This window comes from Oncorhynchus nerka, linkage group LG28 (assembly GCF_034236695.1).
Source record: "Oncorhynchus nerka isolate Pitt River linkage group LG28, Oner_Uvic_2.0, whole genome shotgun sequence".
Lineage (NCBI taxonomy): Eukaryota > Metazoa > Chordata > Actinopteri > Salmoniformes > Salmonidae > Oncorhynchus > Oncorhynchus nerka.
The window spans coordinates 56,672,564-56,699,651 of NC_088423.1; the positions used below are offsets into that span (position 1 = coordinate 56,672,564).

A 27,088-nucleotide genomic window follows, 5' to 3' on the forward strand; every position below is an offset into this window, starting at 1 on the left:
CTGATTCTGGGAAAGTAGATACAGAACTTAATTGGCAAAATCCTGAAGTATCCCTTCAAAGTTGTCACTTACAGCAGCCATGGAGTTGATGCGGTCGATGTAGTAGTCGGGCCAGCTTGTGGCCAGCTTGTTGGGGTCCTCTTGCTCCTGAACAGAGACAAAAAGAGAGGGAAAACACATGAAGAAAACACAGAAAATAATCCATGTACACAAAAGTACTTAATAAAGGTTCTCAGTTGGTTTGAGCATAGTAATTGCAACAGCAGAGTCATAGGTTAGAGTGCTACATGGAATGGACCACAGAGTGTTGGCCAGGGATGTAGTGCTAAAGAAACATGGGTTTTTGTTACAGGAATTAAATTGCTCTATGTTTTAATACCCAATTAAAATTAAACACTGTCAATTCATAAGGATTTGTAAGACCCTTATTTTATAATAATGAACAGAGCCCAGTCTTAAAGTCAAACAGCAGAGTTTATTCACGAGAGTACTGAACACGATACAGTTTACCACAGGTTATAAACTGAAAATGACGTCATTAGTTTTCGAACTGTCCCGTCTCTTCTCCCACCCTGGTACAAAGCAGTATCTCAAGCCTTCCCACATAGTCTCCCTACCAATTTAATATAATTTATGACTGAGCCAAGGTCTTCCTGTGTAGATAAGCATTCTAGCCAGTCTGAAGATATAGTTCATTCATTTCTACCAAGGAACAGACAGTCATTGTTCTAATTCTTGATTATATTTACACACATTATATTCAGTACTAGGATTAAGAAAGAAAATTCATACATATACAGTAACATAATAGTATTCTGATTAGTACATATACAGTAACATAATAGTATTCTGATTAGTCAATCCTGATTGAAATGTATACATAATTAGTCATTATTGATAAACATTCCCTTAACAGTTTTCCATAAAGGCCAGTTTCCTGGACACAGGTCAATCCTAATCCTGGACTAAAACGCATGTTCAATGGAGATTCCAGGACTAGGCTTAATCTCTGTCCAGGAAACTGGTTCGAAAAGTGGAAATGGGAGAGCGATGCATCAACACACTGTAAATGCTAACGCTAATATAGCATAATAGGTGATTACACTATTCACCAGATAATAATGTGCATAAACAGCACTTTAAGTGCATTTACACTCCACTACATCCATTGTGTTAACTGTAAATGGTTTAATAAATGACTTGCTATGCACTTAACAATGCAAGCCAGTTTTTTCCCCCGTCCATACCATTTACAGTTACTACTCCATGTCAACATCCCAAACAGACCAAATGTGTGTGTTTGTGTCTCTTCATCCCAGTAATACTACTCCATCTCCCCATCCCAAACAGACAATGTGTCTGTCTGTCTGTCTGTCTGTCTGTCTGTCTGTCTGTCTGTCTGTCTGTCTGTCTGTCTGTCTGTCTGTCTGTCTGTCTGTCTGTCTGTCTGTCTGTCTGTCTGTCTGTCTGTCTGTCTGTCTGTGTCCGTCTTCTAAACATCCCAGACAGACAAAATGAAGGAGGCCTAATACATCAAATCTGGGTCACAACACAGTGCACATCAAACTATTCAATTGTTTTGGCATTTTAATACAGTCAGGGAAAGACCCCTCGGGATGGAGTATTCTGCACAATGCTTTTCAATAGCGTTGTCGGAAATCAATTTGTACTGGCCTTTCCAGGGAGAGCGATGCCACGAGCAACAAACGCACAGGAGAATATGAAGACAGTTTAGCTCCGAGATCCTTCACCGATGTTTCACATCTGGTACTGTTTAGCTTGGATTTGAGCACAGGGGAGTCGAGAACTTCAGGCTCAGTTTGTGTACCCATGAGAACGTAAGGAACTGGAAAACAGTTTGATTAGTGTGCCTTTACTAACTGTCTACATTAAATGGCACCTTTTTCCCTATTTAGTGTACGACTTTAGACCAAGGCCCATAGAGCTCTGGTAAAAAGGAGTGCATCACAGTATGTAGGGAATTTGGGACATAGACTGTTTGTTGGGTTGTTTCCATGCACTGAGTTTCTCCTAATCAATCATTGAATTTTGTTGATATGATCAATTGTGTAGGACAGGGTCCAGTACATGGTAAGCCCTCAAGTATTTTACCAGGGTACAACATGTTTCTGTGGAGGCAAAAGTCCCACACACGAGTGTCAACGGAACAATCGTTCTCAAGTCCCATGTCAGTGCATGTGCCCCTGAATTTCCAAACAAAACCAGACATATGGAAGGGAACACTGCCGTAGATTCACTTTCCAACCGATGCATGAATTGAGCAGCAAAATTAAGTGAAGAGGAAATTCCTAAAGTCTTGCAGGACAGTGGAAGTTGATAAAAGTGCTTCTCTATTGTAACAGTAAAGAAGCACTTCTATCAACCTTCACCGTCCTCCAAGAGATGCTGAATTTTCTCCTCACTCCAAACAACACATGACAATACTGGAATTCAGAGTAGATGGCAAAACGGGCCAGTTATTAGGCGCATACATACTTCCTTTGTTTACAGAATTTGGTATGTATGTAAAGCACATGATTAAAAAACGGATTACCTTGCTGTAATTCATTTCTGACCTGATGACACCTAGTAGTTTCTACTAAGCGCTAAATGTATATGTAGTGACCCCTTCCTTGAAGAGTTAACCATACCCAATAAATAAGTGTTTAAATGCAGGGCAGACAATAAGGCCAGTGTTTTCTCCAGGTTCATACTGTACTCTGGTGTCGATTCAAAAGAAAAACTACTATTAGCACTCCCTGTTCTCAGACTAGCTGTGTTCTCTTGTTGCCACATTAGTCGACAGACTCGGTCTGGACATACAGCCAGACTGATATTGATGGCGAGATTTAAAACTTAACTCTCCAGACCCTTTTTGTCGAATTTCAGCAGTCGATACGGCTCAAAACATGTCAAGTCCAATGCAACATTTACCCTGGCAGCTTCACAAGTCTGCACAAAATACTATAATTTCCATATTGTTTCAGGACAAATGAGAGGTGATTACCAGACAGGGGTTGTTTGTTTTGGGGGTCCTAACGGTAGTAGGCTGTTCCTTAGTGCCTGAATAAAAACAGTGCCCTCAGGAGAAACAAATAATAAATATTACCTTGTCAGCTTCGTGGCTAAATCCATGCAAGGCTAGGAGTCAAACACAGTTGATAAGGGCTAGTATTTTTGTTAATAACTAGGAGAATAGATATACCCTGAGGAGAGTTGCGTTGAAAACAAAGTCCTCCTGCAACGCTATGACGGAGCCCATGGAAGGATGAGAAATGTGAGGGCATTTTATTAAGTCTCTCTCTATCGCTCTCTCCTCATACTCACACACACATCTACTAAGCTATATGGAATTGTTTTAGGAAGGTCATACCAAGGATAATTAAACACATTGAATAACAGATTCACTACATGGAACAACAAATAGTCCCAAATAAAATCAAAAAGTTAGCTTGTTCTTTAGCGTCTGTATATATATATATATATATATATATATATATATATATATATATATATATATGTGTGTGTGTTGTATCCCCCTTGAACTTATATATACATTTCAGGCTTCAAACATAAATAAGAATCATATATGTGACACAATGATTAAAGTGTGTGTGTGTGTGATTGTGTCCCCCTTTTATGTTTGAACCTTGTGGCAAAAGGTCCTTTTGGGGCCGACATTTCAGGCTTCAAACATAAAGATATAAAACTGTATTTTTTGTGAAGAATCAACATACAAGTGGGACACAATCAAGATTAAAGTTCTTGATTGTGTCCCATATTGTTACATATGATTCTTCACAAAAATACAGTTTTATGTTTGAAGCCTGAAATGTATATAAAAGGTATAAAGTTCAAGGGGGCCGATATACTATATATATATATACTGTATATATACACACATATATATATATATATATATATATATATATATATATATATATACATATATATACAGTGGGTCAAAAAAGTATTTAGTCAACAACCAATTGTGCAAGTTCTCCCACTTAAAAAGATGAGAGGCCTGTAATTTTCATCATAGGTACACTTCAACTATGACAGACAAAATGAGAAGTAAAACATCCAGAAAATCACATTGTAGTATTTTTAATGAATTCATTTGCAAATCAATAACAAAAGTTTATCTCAATACTTTGTTATATGTCCTTTGTTGGCAATGATAGAGGTCAAACATTTTCTGTAAGTCTTCACAAGGTTTTCACACACTGTTGCTGGTATTTTGGCCCATTCCTCCATGCAGATCTCCTCTAGAGCAGTGATGTGTTGGGGCTGTTGCTGGGCAACACGGACTTTCAACTCACTCCAAAGATTTTCTATGGGGTTGAGATCTGGAGACTGGCTAGGCCACTCCAGGACCTTGAAATGGTTCTTATGAAGCCACTCCTTCGTTGCCCGGGCGGTGTGTTTGGGATCATTGTCATGCTGAAAGACCCAGCCACGTTTCATCTTCAATGCTCTTGCTGATGGAAGGAGGTTTTCACTCAAAATCTCACGATACATGGCCCCATTCATTATTTCCTTTACATGGATCAGTCGTCCTGGTCCCTTTGCAGAAAAACAGCCCCAAAGCATGATGTTTCCACCCCTATGCTTCACAGTAGGTATGGTGTTTTTTTGGATGCAACTCAGCATTCTTTGTCCTCCTTACACGACGAGTTGAGTTTTTACCAAAAAGTTATATTTTGGTTTCATCTGATAGCATCTTATTTTGGTTTCATGACATTCTCCCAATCTTCTTGTGGATCATCCAAATGCTCTCTAGCAAACCTCAGACGGACCTGGACATGCACTGTCTTAAGCAGGGGGACACGTCTGGCACTGCAGGATTTGAGTCCCTGGCGGCGTAATGTGTTACTGATGGTAGGCTTTGTTACTTTGGTCCCAGCTCTCTGCAGGTCATTCACTAGGTCCCCCCGTGTGGTTCTGGGATTTTTGCTCACCGTTCTTGTGATCATTTTGACCCCACGGGGTGAGATCTTGCGTGGAGCCCCAGATCGAGGGAGATTATCAGTGGTCTTGTATGTCTTCCATTTCCTAATAATTGCTCCCACAGTTGATTTCTTCAAACCAAGCTGCTTACCTAATGCAGATTCAGTCTTCCCAGCCTGGTGCAGGTTTACAATTTTGTTTCTGGTGTCCTTTGACAGCTCTTTGATCTTGGCCATAGTGGAGTTTGGAGTGTGACTGTTTGAGGTTGTGGACAGGTGTCTTTTATACTGATAACAAGTTCAAACAGGTGCCATTAATACAGGTAACGAGTGGAGGACAGAGGAGCCTCTTATAGAAGAAGTTACAGGTCTGTGAGAGCCAGAAATCTTGTTTGTTTGAAGGTGACCAAATACTATTTTCCACCATAATTTGCAAATAAATTCATAAAAAATCCTACAATGTGATTTTCTGGATTTTCTTTTCTCATTTTGTCTGTCATAGTTGAAGTGTACCTATGATAATTACAGGCCTTTCTCATCTTTTTAGGTGGGAGAACTTGCACAATTGGTGGCTGACTAAATACTTTTTTGCCCCACTGTATATATATTTTTTACATGTATTTAACCCCTTCTTTACACTAAACAGTTTCCATATATACATTTTTTCAACTGGTACCGGGGGACCGTCAGACAAGTCTTGTGAAGCCTGTGGGCGCCCTAGAGCAAATGAGCGTCTCACCTTTACACAGAGGGGTCATATTAGTTTGTATCCCATACCATCGCTTTATCAATTTCTCTGTGTATGGTAGTATTCTATTAAACTATCATAGCATCGCTTTATCAATTTCTCTGTGTGTGGTATGGTAGTATTCTATTAAACTACCATACCATCGCTTTATCAATTTCTCTGTGTGTTGGATGGTAGTACTCTATTACACTACCATACCATCACTTTATCAACACGCAAACACCAGTCAACAAGTTGAAGGAAATGTGAAATGTAAATATGTATGTTTATTTTTCCACCAATAAAACTATATAAAAAAAATAATAAATCAAGTTCCTTTCACTGTTCAATCAACACAATATTCAAGTTCTAAACAGCTGTAGAAAACTTGGAATATGAGTTACTTATACATGTTTTACTGTGCTCCATTCAAGGTGTGTTGTCAATTTTATTTCTGTGTTATCTAAATCAAATCAATCAAGGAATCTCAAACACAGCTTCATATTTTAACCAAGACATAAGGCATATCATGGCCAAGACATAAGGTTCGCTCTAAAAGGAATTATGAAATGCATTAGGAGTTTCTTGGGTTTGTTTCAGTCTTAACCTCATTCTTACTTCAGTAAATGGGGAATAAAATCAACATTGGAAGACCACTGTGTTGGTTGGCCTCTGCCAACTTCATTATCTGCCCAATCACGACCCCATTACACATGCACACACACGCAAGCGCGCACACACACACACACGCACAGAAACGCACACACACGTGTTTCCAAGATTGTAGGGAGCCCATTTCACTTTCATGTCTTCTGAAGCGCCAAAATCCTGGTTTTGGCCCTAACTCACTCCAACTCGCTCATTCACTGATTTCTGTAGCCAGGTAAGCTGTTAGTTCTGGAACGGGGATGTCGACCCCTGCCTACCTCTACAACGGCCTAAAGTGTTTCGCCCATTCTCTGGTTAATGGAGGGCTAGTCGGTTCCTTTAACTGGGCTCCCAGGCCTTCAGTGAGATGCTAGGGCTTTCTGCCTGAATCCCTTGGACTCTAGAGGAGAAGCTGTCCAAAGCTGTGACAGCCGTGAGTGAAGCCACCACTACAGAGATCACACCATCCACAAAGATCACTGGCTTCGTTGATAAGTGCATTGACGACAACGTCCCCACAGTGACTGAACGTGCAAACCCCAACCAGAAGCCATGGATTACAGGCAACATACGCACTGAGCTAAAGGCTAGAGCTGACGCTTTCAATGAGTGGGAAACTAATCAGGACATTATAAGAAATCCCACTACGACCAACGAGCCATCAAAAAGGCAAAGGGTAAACACAGGCCCTGTATATAGCCATGTTATTGTTATGTTTTTTATTTTTTGTGTCACTATTTACATTTTTTATTTTATACATCTCTCTGCATTGTTGGAAAAGGACCCATAAATAAGCATTTCACTGTGGGTCTACACCGGTTGTTTACGGAAGCATGTGACAAATAAAATGTTTTTTGTTCTGTTTAGGCAAATCAGACTATATAGTGCATTATAAGGGGAATAGGGTGTTATTTGTGACACAACAAATATGGGTAGTGGGTAATAGGTTCAGACACAAACAAACCCTACACCCCACCACTGTTTTGGTAAACAGCTGAGGGATGAGGTTGGAGAAATGTAACCACTCAAATTCATAGACAGTGCTATGGATGCATGGTCTGAGGTCAAAATTATATATAATATTGAGGTTACACTAATTATATAAATAATATTACACTGAACAAAAATATACACGCAACATGCAACAATTTCAAAGATTTTACTGAGTTACAGTTCATATAAGGAAATCAGTCAATTTAAATAAATAAATTAGGCCCTAATCTATGGATGGTACATGACTGGGAATGCAGATACAGTATGCAACTGTTGGTCACAGATACCTTAACACCTGTTGCGACTCTAGGGGCAGTATTTTCATTTTTGGAAAAAAAACGTTCCCATATTTTGAAAGCGCTGCGTGCCAATGAGTCCCTATTGAGCTGTGAATGTGCTATGATGATGTTGAAGAATACCCGTAGGGGGCTACATTGCGCAAGTGGTTACATGATGCTCCCGGAGAAAATCTCGCGTAAAGCACAGAGGTAGCCATTATTCCAATCGCTTCTACTGAGAAACCAATTGTCCCGGTGGATATATTATCGAATAGATATTTGAAAAACACCCTGAGGATAGATTCTAAACAACGTTTGCCATGTTTCTGTCGATATTATGGAGCTAATTTGGAATATTTTTCGGCGTTGTCGTGACCGCAATTTCCGGTCGAAGAACAAACGGAGCTATTTCGACTACAAAAATAATCTTTTGGAAAAAAAATGAACTTTGGCTATCTACCTGGGAGTCTCGTGAGTGAAAACATCCAAAGTTCATCAAAGGTAAACGATTTAATTTGATTGCTTTTCTGATTTTCGTGACAAGGTTGCCTGCTGCTAGCAAGGCATAATGCTATGCTAGGCTATCGATAAACTTACACAAATGCTTGTCTAGCTTTGGCTGTAAAACATATTTTTTAAATCTGAGATGACAGGGTGATTAACCTCTGACACCCCATCCCGTGAACGGGACCGTTTTCATCATCTTACACTAATTAGCATTACGCAACGGACATAAATCTTCCTAGAAAATCTTATTCATGAAAATCAAAAGTGAAATCTATTGGAACACAGCTTAGCCTTTTGTTAATCACCCTGTCATCTCAGATTTTCAAAATATCTGGTGTGACCACTATCTCCTTCGCATAGAATTGATCAGGCTGTTGAATACCTATGTAAGAATGCTTTTTATTAACTATAGCTCAGCATTCACCACCATAGTACCCTCCAAGCTCATCATTAGGCTGAAGGCCTTGGGTCTGAACCCCGACCTGTGCAACTGGGTCCTGGATGTCCCCAGGTGGTGAAGTTAGGAAATATCACCTCCACTCTGCTGATCCTCAACACTGGGGCCCCACAAGGGGGTGTGCTCAGCCCCCTCTTGTACTCCCTTGTTCACACGACTGTGTGACCAAGCACGCCTCCAACTCAATCATCAAGTTTGCAGACGACGCAACAGTAGTAGGCTTGATTACCAACGATGACGAGACAGCCTACAGGGAGGAGGTGAGGGCTCTGGCAGGGTGGTGCCAGGAAAATAACCTCTCACCCAATGTCAACAAAACAAAGGAGATGATCGTGGACTTCAGGAAACAGCAGTGGGTGCACCCCCCATCTATATCGGCAGGACCACAGTGGAGAAGGGGGAAAGCTTCAAAATTATTCAGCCCCTTTACTTTCAGTGCAGCACACTCTCTCCAGAAGTTCAGTGAGGATCTCTGAATGATCCAATGTTGACCTAAATGACTAATGATGATAAATACAATCCACCTGTGTGTAATCAAGTCTCTGTATAAATGCACCTGCACTGTGATAGTCTCAGAGGTCCGTTAAAAGTGCAGAGAGCATCATGAAGAACAAGGAACACACCAGGCAGGTCCGAGATACTGTTGTGAAGTTTAAAGCCGGATTTGGATACAAAAAGATTTCCCAAGCTTTAAACATCCCAAGGAGCACTGTGCAAGCGATAATATTGAAATGGAAGGAGTATCAGACCACTGCAAATCTACCAAGACCTGGCCGTCCCTCTAAACTTTCAGCTCATACAAGGAGAAGACTGATCAGAGATGCAGCCAAGAGGCCCATGATCACTCTGGATGAACTGCAGAGATCTACAGCTGAGGTGGGACACTCTGTCCATAGGACAACAATCAGTCGTATATTGCACAAATCTGGCCTTTATGGAAGAGTGGCAAGAAGAAAGCCATTTCTTAAAGATATCCATAAAAAGTGTTGTTTAAAGTTTGCCACAAGCCACCTGGGAGACACACCAAACATGTGGAAGAAGGTGCTCTGGTCAGATGAAACCAAAATTGAACTTTTTGGCAACAATGCAAAACGTTATGTTTGGCGTAAAAGCAACACAGCTCATCACCCTGAACACACCATCCCCACTGCCAAACATGGTGGTGGCAGCATCATGGTTTGGGCCTGCTTTTCTTCAGCAGGGACAGGGAAGATGGTTAAAATTGATGGGAAGATGGATGGAGCCAAATACAGGACCATTCTGGAAGAAAACCTGATGGAGTCTGCAAAAGACCTGAGACTGGGACGGAGATTTGTCTTCCAACAAGACAATGATCCAAAACATAAAGCAAAATCTACAATGGAATGGTTCAAAAATAAACATATCCAGGTGTTAGAATGGCCAAGTCAAAGTCCAGACCTGAATCCAATCGAGAATCTGTGGAAAGAACTGAAAACTGCTGTTCACAAATGCTCTCCATCCAACCTCACTGAGCTCGAGCTGTTTTGCAAGGAGGAATGGGAAAAAATGTCAGTCTCTCGATGTGCAAAACTGATAGAGACATACCCCAAGCGACTTACAGCTGTAATCGCAGCAAAAGGTGGTGCTACAAAGTATTAACTTAAGGGGGCTGAATAATTTTGCACGCCCAATTTTTCAGTTTTTGATTTGTTAAAAAAGTTTGAAATATCCAATAAATGTCGTTCCACTTCATGATTGTGTGCCACTTGTTGTTGATTCTTCACTGTACGAACTGGTCCGTTTGTCACAACTTGGGAAGCTCAAGAGAGACGGTGTGGCCACATTACCAAAATGCTGTTTATATAATTGCCTCGGATATGAGGTTTACATCTAATTGTTGTATAAGATGAATGAGTGAGTATGATACTGTTTGTGTAATTGTGTAATATGATTGTGGACTGTTTAATGAAGAAAAATACAAATCCCTTTTGATTTGAACTAAATCAGAGGACCGCCCCTGAGCCCAGTTAGGGTCAGACATCCTGGGACAGCCCTCTTCGGCCCTTCCGAATAAAACCCCAATCGGGTTTTCGATCAGCAGATCATGTTTCTCTCAATCACGGGAGTACAAAGGTTGCAGACCATTGCTGAATCTTTTAACCATACCACGTGGTTAAACTCTTATAAATCAAATCAAATTTTATTTGTCACATACACATGGTTAGCAGATGTTAATGCGAGTGTAGCGAAATGCTTGTGCTTCTAGTTCCGACAATGCAGTAAAAACCAACAAGTAATCTAACTAACAATTCCAAAACTACTGTCTTATACACACAAGTGTAAGGGGATAAAGAATATGTACATAACGATATATGAATGAGTGATGGTGCAGAGCGGCATAGGCAAGATACAGTAGATGGTATCGAGTACAGTATATACATATGAGATGAGTATGTAAACAAAGTGGCATAGTTAAAGTGGCTAGTGATACATGTATTACATAAAGATGCAGTTGATGATATAGAGTACAGTATATACGTATACATATGAGATGAATAATGTAGGGTATGTAAACATTATATTAGGTAGCATTGTTTAAAGTGGCTAGTGATATATTTTACATCATTTCCCATCAATTCCCATTATTAAAGTGGCTAAGGTTGAGTCCGTGTGTTGGCAGCAGCCACTCAATGTTAGTGGTGGCTGTTTAACAGTCTGATGGCCTTGAGATAGAAGCTGTTTTTCAGTCTCTCGGTCCCAGCTTTGATGCACCTGTACTGACCTCGCCTTCTGGATGATAGCGGGGTGAACAGGCAGTGGCTCGGGTGGTTGTTGTCCTTGATGATCATTATGGCCTTCCTGTAACATCGGGTGGTGTAGGTGTCCTGGAGGGCAGGTAGTTTGCCCCCGGTGATGCGTTGTGCAGACCTCACTACCTTCTGGAGAGCCTAACGGTTGTGGGCGGAGCAGTTGCCGTACCAGGCGGTGATACAGCCCGCCAGGATGCTCTCGATTGTGCATCTGTAGAAGTTTGTGAGTGCTTTTGGTGACACGCCGAATTTCTTCAGCCTCCTGGAGTTGAAGAGGCGCTGCTGCGCCTTCTTCACGATGCTGTCTGTGTGGGTGGACCAATTCAGTTTGTCTGTGATGTGTATGCCGAGGAACTTAAAACTTACTACCCTCTCCACTACTGTTCCATCGATGTGGATAGGGGGGTGTTCCCTCTGCTGTTTCCTGAAGTCCACAATCATCTCCTTAGTTTTGTTGACGTTGAGTGTGAGGTTATTTTCCTGACACCACACTCCGAGGGCCCTCACCTCCTCCCTGTAGGCCGTCTCGTCGTTATTGGTAATCAAGACTACCACTGTTGTGTCGTCCGCAAACTTGATGATGGAGTTGGAGTCGTGCGTGGCCACGCAGTCGTGGGTGAACAGGGAGTACAGTAGAGGGCTCAGAACGCACCCTTGTGGGGCACCAGTGTTGAGGATCAGCGGGGTGGAGATGTTGTTGCCTACCCTCACCACCTGGGGGTGGCCCGTCAGGAAGTCCAGTACCCAGTTGCACAGGGCGGGGTCGAGACCCAGGGTCTCGAGCTTGATGACAAGCTTGGAGGGTACTATGGTGTTAAATGCCGAGCTGTAGTCGATGAACAGCATTCTCACATAGGTATTCCTCTTGTCCAGATGGGTTAGGGCAGTGTGCAGTGTGGTTGAGATTGCATTTGGGCGGTAAGCAAATTGGAGTGGGTCTAGGGTGTCAGATAGGGTGGAGGTGATATGGTCCTTGACTAGTCTCTCAAAGCACTTCATGATGACGGAAGTGAGTGCTACGGGGCGGTAGTCGTTTAGCTCAGTTACCTTAGCTTTCTTGGGAACAGGAACAATGGTGGCCCTCTTGATGCATGTGGGAACAGTAGACTGGGATAGGGATTGATTGAATATGTCCGTAAACACACCAGCCAGCTGGTCTGCGCATGCTCTGAGGGCGCGGCTGGGGATGCCGTCTGGGCCTGCAGCCTTGCGAGGGTTAACACGTTTAAATGTCTTACTCACCTCGGCTGCAGTGAAAGAGAGGCCGCATGTTTTGGTTGCAGGCCGTGTCAGTGGCACTGTATTGTCCTCAAAGCGGGCAAAAAAGTTATTTAGTCTGCCTGGGAGCAAGACATCCTGGTCCGTGACGGGCTGGTTTTCTTTTTGTAATCCGTGATTGACTGTAGACCCTGCCACATACCTCTTGTGTCTGAGCCGTTGAATTGAGATTCTACTTTGTCTCTATACTGACGCTTAGCTTGTTTGATTGCCTTGCGGAGGGAATAGCTACACTGTTTGTATTCGGTCATATTTCCGGTCACCTTGCCCTGATTAAAAGCAGTGGTTCGCGCTTTCAGTTTCACGCGAATGCTGCCATCAATCCACGGTTTCTGGTTTGGGAATGTTTTAATCGTTGCTATGGGAACGACATCTTCAACGCACATTCTAATGAACTCGCACACCGAATCAGCGTATTCGTCAATGTTGTTGTCTGACGCAATACGAAACATATCCCAGTCCACGTGATGGAAGCAGTCTTGGAGTGTGGAAACAGATTGGTCGGACCAGCGTTGAACAGACCTCAGCGTGGGAGCTTCTTGTTTTAGTTTCTGTCTGTAGGCAGGGATCAACAAAATGGAGTCGTGGTCAGCTTTTCCGAAAGGAGGGCGGGGCAGGGCCTTATATGCGTCGCGGAAGTTAGAATAGCAGTGATCCAAGGTTTTGCCAGCCCTGGTTGCGCAATCGATATGCTGATACAATTTAGGGAGTCTTGTTTTCAGATTAGCCTTGTTAAAATCCCCAGCTACAATGAATGCAGCCTCAGGATGTATGGATTCCAGTTTGCAAAGACTCAAATAAAGTTCGTTCAGAGCCATCGATGTGTCTGCTTGGAGGGGAATATATACGGCTGTGATTATAATCGAAGAGAATTCCCTTGGTAGATAATGTGGTCGACATTTGATTGTGAGGAATTCTAAATCAGGTGAACAGAAGGACTTGAGTTCCTGTATGCTTTTGTGACCACACCACATCTCGTTAGCCATACGCCCCGCCCCTCTTCTTACCAGAAAGATGTTACCGACAGAATAAGAACAGCTAGGAATTCGGTATCATTGAATGCGAAGAACGACAACCGCCGAAACATACATTCTATAACGAATGTCACTTTGAACTATCCCCTCTAACCAAGACCGAGAGAGAGATGGAGAGAGATGGACAATTCTACGAAAGACACTAACTTTTCACCAGCGATCAAGACGACACACTGAGCGTAAATATATATATATTGATTGCAATTGTTCCCGAATGAGTGAGTGTTCATGTGTAAAGGATTAGCATTGTAATTGTTATAATTAACTCTGTAGTGACTTCTTAGTCGATCCCCCATTTCTCCTTTGTCTAACAAGCCGCCATGCCGGTTCAGCCACTAGGGCATATTCTCCTATCATTTCATGTAACCACTTTTACCATGTTTGTTTGTTTATGCATTTCTGTGGATGGGGCGGCAGGGTAGCCTAGTGGTTAGAGTGTTGTACTAGCAACCAGAAGGTTGCAAGTTCAAACCCCCGAGCTGACAAGGTACAAATCTGTCGTTCTGTCCCTGAACAGGCAGTTAACCCACTGTTCATAGGCCGTCATTGAAAATAAGAATGTCTTCTTAACGGACTTAGTTAAATAGAGGTAGAAAAAAATAATTTAAAAAGTATGGATGACTCATAGTGAAGACTGGGTTCGTGCAGATAACCAACAATTTACGACATTTGGAATGAGACTAACGTGAGGTCAAATAAATAAATAATTTATCATAAGACTATTGATCAGATATGAAAATATTTTAAAAATATTATATTGTAATCTGAATACTTTCCTTGGTGCCCCGATTTCCTAGTTAATTACACTTACATGATTATTCAGTTTAATCGCGTAATACTAATTACTGGAATCTTTGACAAAAACTAAGTCTTCAATTTAATGATAGTAAAGACAACATTAGATATTACTGCACTGTCAGAGCTAGAAGCACAAGCATTACGCTACACTCGCATTAACATCTGCTAATCACGTGTACGTGACCAATAACATTTGATTTGATTGGAGCCTTTCCCTATCTAAAGCAGGTTTAATATATAGTGATTGTCCATAAGTTAAACATCCTGTCACTTGCGGTCAGTGCCGTTTAAGGTGAGGGAGGATGATCATTTTTTATTATTTTATTTATTTCCATTACATCATATGTGAGGACTGTCATTCATATTCCATTCACCCGGTTCAATGTAACAGCGATAGGTTTAGGCTACTACATCATACTCAAATTTTCCCTATAGCCATCATGAGGTTGCTACAACCTAGCCTATGAATTAAAGTTTACAATGTAGGTGCACACAGGTCAAGAGACAAATTTGAGGCAACAGACTGACATTCAAAACTGCCTTGAACACTCTTGCCTTCATACAGCTGATCTAGCCCTCAAACGCAACTCTGGACCTCGATGAAAGTTGCACTGCAGCCTCCGGCACACATGTATACGGTGTCGACATAGTTTAGAATCCGGGCTACTAACCTCTCTCGCTCTTTCCCCACTGTCATCCGCTCTATCGGTTCAATAAAGTCCAAAAATACTTACAAAATATACAGATATTTTAATTTCAAGATCCTAAAACACACTGCACTGCAGTTTTATAGATACATTTCTAAAGTGGACTTGAGATACTCAGAACTCTTATTGGCATTCCAAATGTTATCATACAGGCAAAACAACAACAGCGACAACAGCAGCTGCTGGTTTTGCCCAAGTAACAAGAGGGCCACTGTTTCTAGAGACTGAGGGAAGGAAAGTTTCCCTAATCCGTGCTATGGCTCTGAGGTACTTCCCATTAAAATCACTGTCATCTCGACCAAACAATGGCTGCTTTGTGTGTGTGTGCGTGCATTCATGCGTGCCTGCATACGTTTGAATGTCTCCGTGTGTGTGTGCGTGTGTGTGTGTGTGTGTGTGTGTGGACATCGTCCTACATTCTAAGCAGTCGGTGGTGCTGTTCTTCTCCCCATTTCCCTATACTCCATTACCCCTGGCTGCCTATGAATGAGAGGTGTGTTTGGTGTGTACACCTTGTTTTTGTTGTGACTTGTTCCTTGGTTCTGGCCTATATTTTCCTGGCTCTGCGACCGGCTGTTTTAGTACGGGAGACTCACAAAGTGTATGATATACCGTATGTGACTCACCATCTGGATTCGGTCTTATGTAGCAAAATGTGAAATGGTGTTTTTTAAACATTGGATAAAAGTAGAGACTCAGAGCTACAACATGGTTCATCATACACTGTATTTGAGGAACAATAGGAAAGTAATTATGCATTGAAAGTTGATCAACTTGTAAACTCACTTTTGAGAAAATCACCTTGCATGTTTTGGTATTGAAGAGCAGTTCTTTGTCTACACCCATTCAGCATCATTCACACACTCTTAAGCTTTAGCCCCACCCTTCTCGTTTCGCTCTCGCAGCGTACACTTGACGCTCTGGCCGATGATTTGTTTACCTATGGATAACATAAAAACAGCCAACTAAACAAATAATAACGTCAGCTAGGAAGCCAGCCAGCTAACGTTAGCTAGCTAGCATGATGGACGTTTCCCCCTCCCTGTCAGGAATGCCATACCACGAGTGCCCTTAGTTTGAAGATGTAATCCAGAGACAAGTGTTTTCTCCATCTCTTTAGCTATCATACTCTAATTTCACTGATTTCAAAACTTGATCCTCCAGAAAGTGGACAGCAACACTTAACCTCTTACCTCTACCTGGGACGCTTGCGTCCCAACTAGAGCTCTGGAAATGCAAATGCGCTACGCTAAATGCTAATAGTATTAGTTAAAACTCAAAAGTTCATTAAAATACACATGCAGGGTATCAAATTAAAGCTACACTCGTTGTGAATCCAGGCAACAAGTCAGATTTTTAAAATGCTTTTCGGCGACAGCATGAGAAGCTATTATCTGATAGCACGCACCAATACACTACAACAGAAAAGCACAGCAGGGGACGTAAACAAAATAATTAGCATTTCGGCGTTACACAAACCGCACAATAAAATAGAAAACAGTCATTACCTTTCACCATCTTCTTTGTTGGCACTCCTAGATGTCCCATAAACACTATTGGGTCTTTATTTCGATTAAATCGGGCCATATAAAGCCAAGATATCGTTATATGTAGACTGTGTGATAAACGAAAAAAACAGCGATTTCACAACGTAACGTCATTTTTTAAAATTCAAAAAGTAGACGATAAACTTTCACAAAACACTTCGAAATACGTTTGTAATGCTAATTTAGGTATTAGTAAACGTTAATAAGCGATAAAAATCATCCGTAGGCGATGTACATATCATTAGCTGTCGTCTTGGAAAAAATTTCAGGAGAGAGCTCTTCCGGAATGATCTGGGCGGAGACCGGAGGTACGTCGTGCCCCTCTTTCGGTTCAACCAAGAATCAAAGAGGATTAAATTCACAAGATACTCGACAACATGGGGATGCTGTGGGAGTTGAATGCTCGGTCTTATCTAATTCGGCTCACTGTTAACAATTGCGGTAGTGGCGCAAGGATATTTATTTCCATTTTCTGTGATCAGGTTTTCCTGCGCTTTCCGATGTAACGCACGTTATGTAATAGCCACAGTCGTGATTTAACCTGTTGCTTCTACCCGGGACGCTTGCGTCCCAACTAGAGCTCTGGAAATGCAAATGCGCTACGCTAAATGCTAATAGTATTAGTTAAAACTCAAAAGTTCATTAAAATACACATGCAGGGTATCGAATTAAAGCTACACTCGTTGTGAATCCAGGCAACAAGTCAGATTTTTTAAATGCTTTTCGGCGAAAGCATGAGAAGCTATTATCTGATAGCATGCAACACCCCAAAAGACCCACAGGGGACGTAAACAAAATAATTAGCATTTCGGCGTTACACAAACCGCACAATAAAATAGAAAACATTCATTACCTTTCACCATCTTCTTTGTTGGCACTCCTAGATGTCCCATAAACACTATTTGGGTCTTTATTTCGATTAAATCGGTCCATATAAAGCCTAGATATCGTTATATGTAGACTGTGTGATAAACGAAAAAAACATTGTTTCAAAACGTAACGTCATTTTTTAAAATTCAAAAAGTCGACGATAAACTTTCACAAAACACTTCGAAATACGTTTGTAATGCAACTTTAGGTATTAGTAAACGTTAATAAGCGATAAAATTCATCAGGAGGCGATGTAAAGATTATTAGCTGTCCGTCTGGAAAAATGTCCGGCTAGAAACTCAACGAAAATATCCGGTCCTAGACCGGATTAGATACGGTGTCCTGTATGTGTTTGACCAAGAAAAAACTCGAAGGGAAATGACAAGACTCTAGACACCCTGTGGAAGCTGTAGGTACTGCAACCTCAGTCAATTAATTGTGGTTCACGTTTATCAATGGGTTCAAGTAGCGCATGGATATATTTTCCCCATTTTCAGTGATCAGTTTTTCCTGTGCTTTTCGATGTAAATGCCGTTCTGGTAAAGCCACAGCAGTGATTTAACCAGTTTTTTAAACGTCTGAGTGTTTTCTATCCACACAGACTAAGCAAATGCATATACTATATTCCTGGCATGAGTAGCAGGGCGCTGAAATGTTGCGCGATTTTTAACAGAATGTTCAAAAAAGTAGAGGGTCGACTGAAGAGGTTAAGCAACTCCACTACATAATAAAAAAAAATTAAAGCCGCGGTCGACAGGATTACCAACACAGACTGATGAGCTCAAATACACTGAAGCCTTCAATATGGCAGACCAATCCGAACTACTATCTCGGCATGTCCAGCCCACTCATTATCTCAGCCAATCATGGCTAGAGGGAAGGTTGCTAATTTTTCTGTGGCTGAACAAACAAGGCTCGTAATTTAACAATTCTATTCGTATTTACAGATGGCATACAAGTTTTTTATTAAGGAACATTAAAGTTCACATGTTCGAGAAGGCATTTCTGCCAAAAAACGCATTTTGATTAAAAAAAATGTTTTATGTTCAAACGGCTCTCCTGTGAAGTCCTGACTTGCGACATACGCCTAGTTTCCTGAATCGGGTCAAATGTTGTAGCTCTGAGTCTCTACTCTATCCAATGTAAAAAACACAATTTCAAATTTTACTACATAAGACCGAATCTAGGTGGTGAATCACCTTTAAAAAGGTTAGCAATATCAGCTAACAAATTTTTTGATTGGTAGTTAGTCTAGACAGCATACTAAACTTGTAGTAGTCATGGTGGAACCAAATAGTGTCCCCCTGCCAAAAAGTGTCCCTGATTACTTAATGAACCAAAGCATCCATTGCTATGCTGGTTGCTTGGCTCTATTTTACCTCGTAGCGGTCGCGGAGGACGCAGGTAGTTCTAGTTCCATTTCACCGCATAAACGCACACTCAGAATTGCTCCCCAAGAACGCCGTTTTTGACGGTGACAACCTGCTGACTATGTGCTGCTTCAGAGGACCGGAAAGAGAACACGCTTTCTTTACCTTTTTTTCTTTGCCTTTATATAAGAAAATACTGTTAAATAGGAATAAATCATTTAAGTTGTTTTTAGATTGACATTGCTAGCTACTGTACTTATTTACCTCAGCCTGCCTAGTCAGCTAGCCAGCTACAGTAACTTCTATTAGATAACTGGAAGGCTTTAGCTATGTACAACTATTTTTCAACAACCATTTTCCATTTAGCTAGTTGGTCATCTACATGTTGCTAGCTGTGCATATAGTTCAGTGGAGGCTGCCGAGGGGAGGATTGCTCATAATAATATCTGGAATAGAGTAAATGCAATGGTATCAAACACGTGGTTTCCATTTGGTTGATACCATTCAATTGACTCCATTCCAGCCATTATTATGAGCCGTCCTCCCCTCAGTAGCTTCCACTGATATAGTTCCATTTGAAGTCGGAAGTTTACATACACTTAGGTTGGAGTCATTAAAACCACTCCACACATGCAAAAGGTGCAAATCAATCCCAGAACAACAGCAAAGGACCTTGTGAAGATGCTGGAGAAAACAGGTACAAAAGTATCTATATCCACAGTAAAACGAGTCCTATATCGACATAACCTGAAAGGTACCTCAGCAAGGAGTCACAATTTTGACTCCAAAACCGCCATAAAAAGCCAGACTACTGTTTGCAAATGCACATGGGGACAAAGATCATACTTTTTGGAGAAATGTCCTCTGGTCTGATGAAACAAAAATAGAACTGTTTGGCCATATGTTTGGAGGAAAAAAGGGGAGGCTTACAAGCCGAAGAACACCATCCCAACCGTGAAGCACAGCATCATGTTGTGGGGGTGCTTTGCTGCAGGAGGGGCTGGTGTATCACGAGGAAGGAAAATTACGTGGATATATTGAAGCAACATCTCAAGACATCAGTCAGGAAGTTAAAGCTTGGTCGCATATGGATCTTCCAAATGGTCAATGACCCCAAGTATACTTCCAAAGTTGTGGCAAAATGGCTTAAGGACAACAAAAGGTATTGGAGTGGCCATCACAAAGCCCTGACCTCAATCCTGTAGAAAATGTGTGGGCAGAACTGAAAAAGGATGTGCGAGCAAGGAAGCCTACAAACCTGACTCAGTTACACCAGCTCTGTCAAGAGGAATGGGCAAAAATTCACCCAACTTATTGTGGGAAGCTTGTGGAAGGCTACCTGAAAAGTTTGACCCAAGTTAAACAATGAAAAGGCAATGCTACCAAATACTAATTGAGTGTATGTCAACTTCTGACCCACTGGGAATGTGATGAAAGAAATAAAAACCTGAATAATCTCCACTATTATTCTGACATTTCACAATCTTAAAATAAAGTGGTGATCCTAACTGACCTAAGACAGGGAATTTTTTACTCTGTTTAATTGTCAGGAATTGTGAAAAACTGAGTTTAAATGTATTTGGCGAAGGTGTATGTAAACTTCCGACGTCAACTGTATATGTCTGTCATATTGAGGTGTCTAGCTATAAGTTAAACCTGATCAATCAAATGGATAAGAGTAACCAATTATGGTAATTCCAAATGCCCTTAACTAGGTGTCTTCGCTAGACAGACAAAGAGGGGGAGGAAGAAAGTGAAAAAGAAAGAATGAAAGTGAGAGAGGGAGAGGTGGGAAGAGAGTGGAAAAGAGTGGAAGACAGACAAAGAGAGATGGAGAGAGATGGAGAGAGAGAAACAGAGAGATTAAGACAGCAGTGCAAATGAACTTAGACTTGACTGTTTCAACAACTGTTATCTTCCAACTTGTTTGGCAATCATACACAGGAGGGTGATTTTTACTAAGGTGGAGAAGGAGGCCATGCTCCATTTCGGAGTGAAACGTATGATTTCCAAAATTAACCTATGCTTCTTCTGATGTGGAATTGTCAAGGAGGTGGACAGCTGGGCAAGTGAAATAACCTTTTGTTGATCAATCACATTCTATTATATCTGAAATTATTATGATTTCAATGAATGTCATATCAGAGAGCACAACATGTTTCAATGTGTTACTTTTTGCTTAAAGGTCATTCTAGCCTGCCAGAAGTTTGAGAGGGCGAAGACTGTGGCGCCGGAGATCAAGCCTATCAAATTTGTTTCACCATAGCACATGTTCCCGGAAGTTTTGAAAAGTACATATCGCCCATTTGTAACACTGCACTACTCCAAATGTTCTCGCAGTAAAGTGTAACCTGTGTTTTTGCTTGTTTCCGTCTCTGTCTCCTATCCTGTTCCCTTTAACTCTGCTGTTCTCCAGGATCTAGGAATTCTGCCCAACATCCAGACGTGTATCACCTGAAGTCCTCCATTACCAAGCACGCTCCAACGTTTCATTACATCATCTACAGCTACTGTTATTGTCATGTCATTATGTGCTCAGAAAGTTTTTTTGCTCTATCATACTGGGCACATAATATGTGAGATACACAGATGAACGATAAACACTAGCACTGCAAACACTCAGAACAAATAAAGCAGCAGTGCCTGGACTTTGCAGTCTCCCTCTTCAAGTCCCCCTTCCGAGACGGTCTGCCTGTTGAGAACAAGTGACAGGCAGAACCTCCCACCCACACAGCAACCACCTCCTCTATATTCCACACACAATAATTTAGTATTTTAGTCTGATTGTCATGTGAGAGTACAATGTTTTTGAGGGGTGAAAATAAATGAATGACACTATACCAAAAACAAACCAAGTTTAAATATTAAAATCTTAAATAGTGCCAGGTTGGTTTTCACAGCTGTTTCACAAGCTGTTCATTATTGTAAGTTGTAAGGTATCCTTTGATGGTATTTATTTGTTCCACATCATTCATTGTTGTAACCTAGGACCTACAATATATACATATATATTCAACCACAAGGGTGTACTAATTATCTATGTGAGATAGAACAAAAATGTATCACAACAGAGGACTACTGAAATTATATTATTTCAGTGTAGATTAGGGAAGGGCAGGTGAAAATAAAAACATGACAGTCAGACAAGCCAGTGTATTCATCAAACGGATTTGCATATGAATGGAGTGGACATTTGCTGTAAGTGGCTAATGTGTCAAGCAGATTACATATTTTCTTTGCCATTTCCCGAAAAGTATCAGCGTGTAAGACATGGATTTCATGTTGTAATGTTAACCAGGTACCCAAACGTAGTTAGAAGTAATGTTTTCATTTTATTAGCTAAACAAAACTTAAACAGCAAATTTGTCATGGAAATCAGCCTTGTTTGCATAGCGATGATGAAAATAATGTCATTTAGGCTGTAATGTTCTCCAAAATCATTAGGTCAACACACCGTTGATATAGCAACGGACGCTAGTAGTTCATGGAATCCCATTGTGATGCAGAGGAGGACCCTTTTTGGCCGGGGAATATTATTTGGGATGGCAGGCCCCCATTGATTTTGTTAGTCATTCTCACTCAGATATCATATTAACATGGCATTAGTCATTACAAAATGTGTCAAATTGCAGGACATTTGCTTTAAAACTGCAAAAATGTCTCTCCACCCCATAGCAGAACTTGTAGAATTGTAATAATTCAGCTGTACAAGTGCACTGTTTTGCTTAGGGCCCCCAAAAGGCTAGAGCCGGCCCTGCAAACACAGGGGCACATGTGCATGGTCAAAAAACACATGTGCTTTGCCAAAAATGATTCTCCCCAAAAGGACTTTGGGAAGTTCATGTCCATGTCCCAAATGGCGCCAGAGACAAGGCTCTGTTCAAAAGTAGTGCACTACATAGGGGATAGTGTGCCATTTGGAAAGCACACCTTGTGTATTTATTTCATTTGCTGTTGAGCAAGGGGTCCAAGCACACTTTCTTCTATCAAGAATGCCGTTTCCTCACGGAGACCTGACCACAGAGTAAGCCAGCGCTGTTATGGAGCGAGAAAGGAAGGACATTATGGCAAGAGAAAGGGGTGAAAGGGAGGTCTAACCAAAACGTTCCCCCTTTCAGACTGTATGTTGACAATCTGAAGCTGCACGAGGGAACAGTCTGTTCAAGAGATGAGATTGGATATAATGTGTGTGTGTGTGTGTGTGTGTGTGTTCAACTAAGGGCAATGGGATAAATATTGTTGATTCTAAATAATGTTCTGTGTGAGTGTGTGTGTGCCAGAACTCACCTTCTTCTTGCTGCAGTAGATCTGCCATTTCTTCTCGGCAGGTAGAGCAAACATTGCCTCCCTGTTCTTGTCTGTCAGGTCCAATTCATCCTGTGACAACAGAAAAAAGGCAATGAATCAATCAGTCAGTCAGTCACAATCAATCCATCAATTAGTCAATCAAGGAATTAAGTAATCAGTTATAGGATTATCTCATTTATTGTTTTGAGGCTTCATAATATGTCAAGGATGACATACTGTCTAACTCATTAACACTAGGACCGCTAAAGCAGTCATTTGGACTGCTCATGAATTGTATTGTTTTATTACTCTAATCACCCTGATAATTGCCTCAAAACTGAACGTAAACTATAATTTCACACATATAGTATAATAACAGATGAAATAAATGAAGTAAAGTGTTATGGGGGTTGAAAGGGGGAAGAATGAGTGAGTTTGTATTTGTATTTGCTGCCAAAGCAGCAGCTACTCTTCCTGGGGTCCAGTGAAATTAAGGCAGTTTGTACAATTTTAAAACATTACAATACATTCACAGATTTCACAACACACTGTGTGCCCTCAGGTCCCTACTCCACCACTACATTACTAAATTAATGTGTATGTATACTGTGTGTGTGTGTGTGTGTGTGTGTGTGTGTGTGTGTGTGTGTGTGTGTGTGTGTGTGTGTGTGTGTGCGTCAATGTTTGTCGCTTCACAGTCCCCGCTGTTCGATGAGGTGTTTGCTTGCGTCAGGAACTTGATGTGGAATAGAGTTCCATGTAGTCATGGCTCTATGTAGGACTTTGCGCCTCCCATAGTCTGTTCTGGACTTAGGGACTGTGAAGAGACCTCTTGTCACATGGGTGTATGCATGGGTGTCCGAGCTGTGTGCCAGTAGTTTAGACAGACAGCTCGGTGCATTCAACATGTCATACCTCTCATAAATAGAAGTAGTGATGAAGTCAATCTCTTCTCCACTTTGAGCCAGGAGAGATTTACATGCATATTATTAATATTAGCACTCTGTGTACATCCAAGGGCCAGCAGTGCTGCCCTGATCTGAGCCAATTGCGTTTTTCCTAACTCCTTTTTTGTGGCACCTGACCACACGACTGAACAGTAGTCAAGGTGCGACAAAACTAGGGCCTGTAGGACCTGCCTTGTTGATAGTCTTGTTAAGAAGGCAGAGTATCACTTTACCACAACACCTGCAATTACTTTATGCCTCGCTGTATGTCTCTCTCAAATGTCAATATGCCTTGTATACTGTTGTTCAGGTTAGTTATCATTGTTTTAGTGTACAATGGAGCCCCTAGTTCCACTCCTCATACCTCTGATACCTCCTTTGTCCCAACTCCCACACATGCGGTGACCTCACCAATTACAACCAGCATGTCCAGAGATACAACCTCTCTAATCATCACCCAGTGCCTGGGCTTACCTCCGCTTTACCCGCATACCCCTGTCTGCGTATTATGCCCTGAATATACTCTACCACGCCCAGAAATCTGCTCCTTTTATTCTTTGTCCCCAACGCTCTAGGTGACCAGTTTTGATAGCCTTTAGCCGGACACACTCATCCTACTCCTCCTCTGTTCCGCGGGTGATGTGGAGGTAAACCCAGGCCCTGCATGTCCCCAGGCACCCTCATTTGTTGATTTCTGTGATCGAAAAAGCCTTGGTTTCATGCATGTCAAAATCAGAAGCCTCCTCCCTAAGTTTGTTTCACTCACTGCTTTAGCACACTCTGCCAACCCTGATGTCCTTGCCGTGTCTGAATCCTGGCTTAGTAAGGCCACCAAAAATTAGGAGATTTCCAAACCCAACTATAACATTTTCCGCCAAAGGGGGAGGAGTTGCAGTCTACTGAGAAGATAGCCTGCAAAGTAATGTCATACTTTCCAGGTCCGTACCCAAACAGTTCAAACTTCTAATTAAAAAACTTAATCTCTCCAGAAATAAGTCTCTCACTGTTGCTGCCTGTTATACCGACCCCCCTTCAGCTCCCAGCTGTGCCCAGGACACCATTTGTGAATTGATCGCTCCCCATCTAGCTTCAGAGTTTGTTCTGTTAGGTGACCTAAACTGGGATATGCTTAACACCTCGGCAGTCCTACAATCTAAGCTAGATACCCTCAATCTCACACAAATCATCAAGGAACCCACCAGGTTCAACCCTAAATCTGTAAACAAGGGCACCCTCATAGACGTTATCCTGCCCAACTGGCCCTCCAAATACACCTCCGCTGTCTTCAATCAGGATCTCAGTGATCACTGCCTCATTGCCTGTATCCGCTACAGATCCGCAGTCAAACGACCACCCCTAATCGCTGTCAAACGCTCCCTAAAACACTTCTGCGAGCAGGCCTTTCTAATCGACCTGGCCCGGGTATCCTGGAAGGATATTGACCTCATCCCGTTAGTTGAGGATGCCTGGTCATTCTTTATAAGTAACTTCCTAACCATCTTAGATAAGCATGCTCCGTTCAAAAAATGCAGAACTAAGAACAGATATAGCCCTTGGTTCACTCCAGACCTGACTGCCCTCGACCCGCACAAAAACATCCTGTGGCGGACTGCAAGGGTAGCCTAGTGGTTAGAGCATTGGACAAGTAACCGAAAGGCTACAAGTTCAAATCCCCGAGCTGACAAGGTACAAAATCTGTCGTTCTGCCCCTGAACAGGCAGTTAACCCACTGTTCCTAGGCCGTCATTGAAAATAAGAATTTGTTCTTCACTGACTTGCCTAGCAAAATAAAGGTAAAATAAAAAATAAAATAAAAAATAAATAAAAATAGCATCGAATAGTCCCCGTGATATGCAACTGTTCAGGGAAGTCAGGAACCAATACACGCTGTCAAGCAGAAATTTGCATCCTGTAGCTCTAACTCCAAAAACGTTCTGGGACACTGTAAAGTCCATGGAGAACAAGAGCACCTCCTCCCAGCTGCCCACTGCATTGAGGCTAGGTAACACGTTCACCACCGATAAATCCATGATAATCGCAAACTTCAACAAGAATTTCTCAACGGCTGGCTATGCCTTCCTCATGGCTACTCTAACCTCGGCCAACCTTCTCCGCTGTGCAATCTGGTTTCCGAGCAGGTCACGGGTGCACCTCAGTCACGCTCAAGGTGAACGATATCATAACCGCCATCGATAAAAGACCGTCTTCATCGACCAGGCCAAGGCTTTCGACTCTGTCAATCACCATATTCTTATCGGCAGACTCAGTAGCCTCAGTTTTTTCAATGACTGCCTTGCCTGGTTCACAAACTACTTTGCAGACAGAGTTTAGTGTGTCAAATCGGAGGGCATGTTGTCCGGTCCTCTGGCAGTCTCTATAGGGGTGCCACAGGGTTCAATTATCGGGCCGACTCTTTTCTCTGTATATATCAATGATGTTGATCTTGCTGCGGGCGATTCCCTGATCCATCTCTGCGCAGACGACACCATTTTGTATACTTCTGGCCCTTCCTTGGACACTGTGCTATCTAACCTCCAAACGAGCTTCAATGCCATACAACACTCCTTCCGTGGCCTCCAACTGCTCTTAAACGCTAGTAAAACCAAATGCATGCTTTTCAACCGTTCGCTGCCTGTACCCGCTCGCCCGACTAGCATCACCACCCTGGATTGTTCCGACCTAGAATATGTGGACATCTATAAGTAGCTAGGTGTCTGGCTAGACTGTAAACTCTCCTTCCAGACTTATATCAAACATCTCCAATCTAAAATCAAATCTAGAGTTGGCTTTCTATTTCGCAACAAAGCCTCCTTCACTCACGCCGCTTACCCTAGTAGAACTGCCTATCCTACCGATCCTACTGATCCTCTACAAAATAGCTTCCAATACTCTACTCAGCAAACTGGATGCATTTTATCAC

General features: G+C 41.9%; 1 protein-coding gene across 1 annotated transcript in view; it reads right to left on the reverse strand.

The window, feature by feature from the left end:
• The window catches only part of daam2 (dishevelled associated activator of morphogenesis 2), a 222,304-nt gene that overhangs the window by 85,682 nt on the left and 109,534 nt on the right, over nt 1-27,088 (reverse strand). Inside the window, 2 exon segments of the mRNA XM_029641047.2 lie at nt 73-147; nt 23,222-23,311. Coding sequence (XP_029496907.2) covers nt 73-147; nt 23,222-23,311 — 165 coding nt within the window.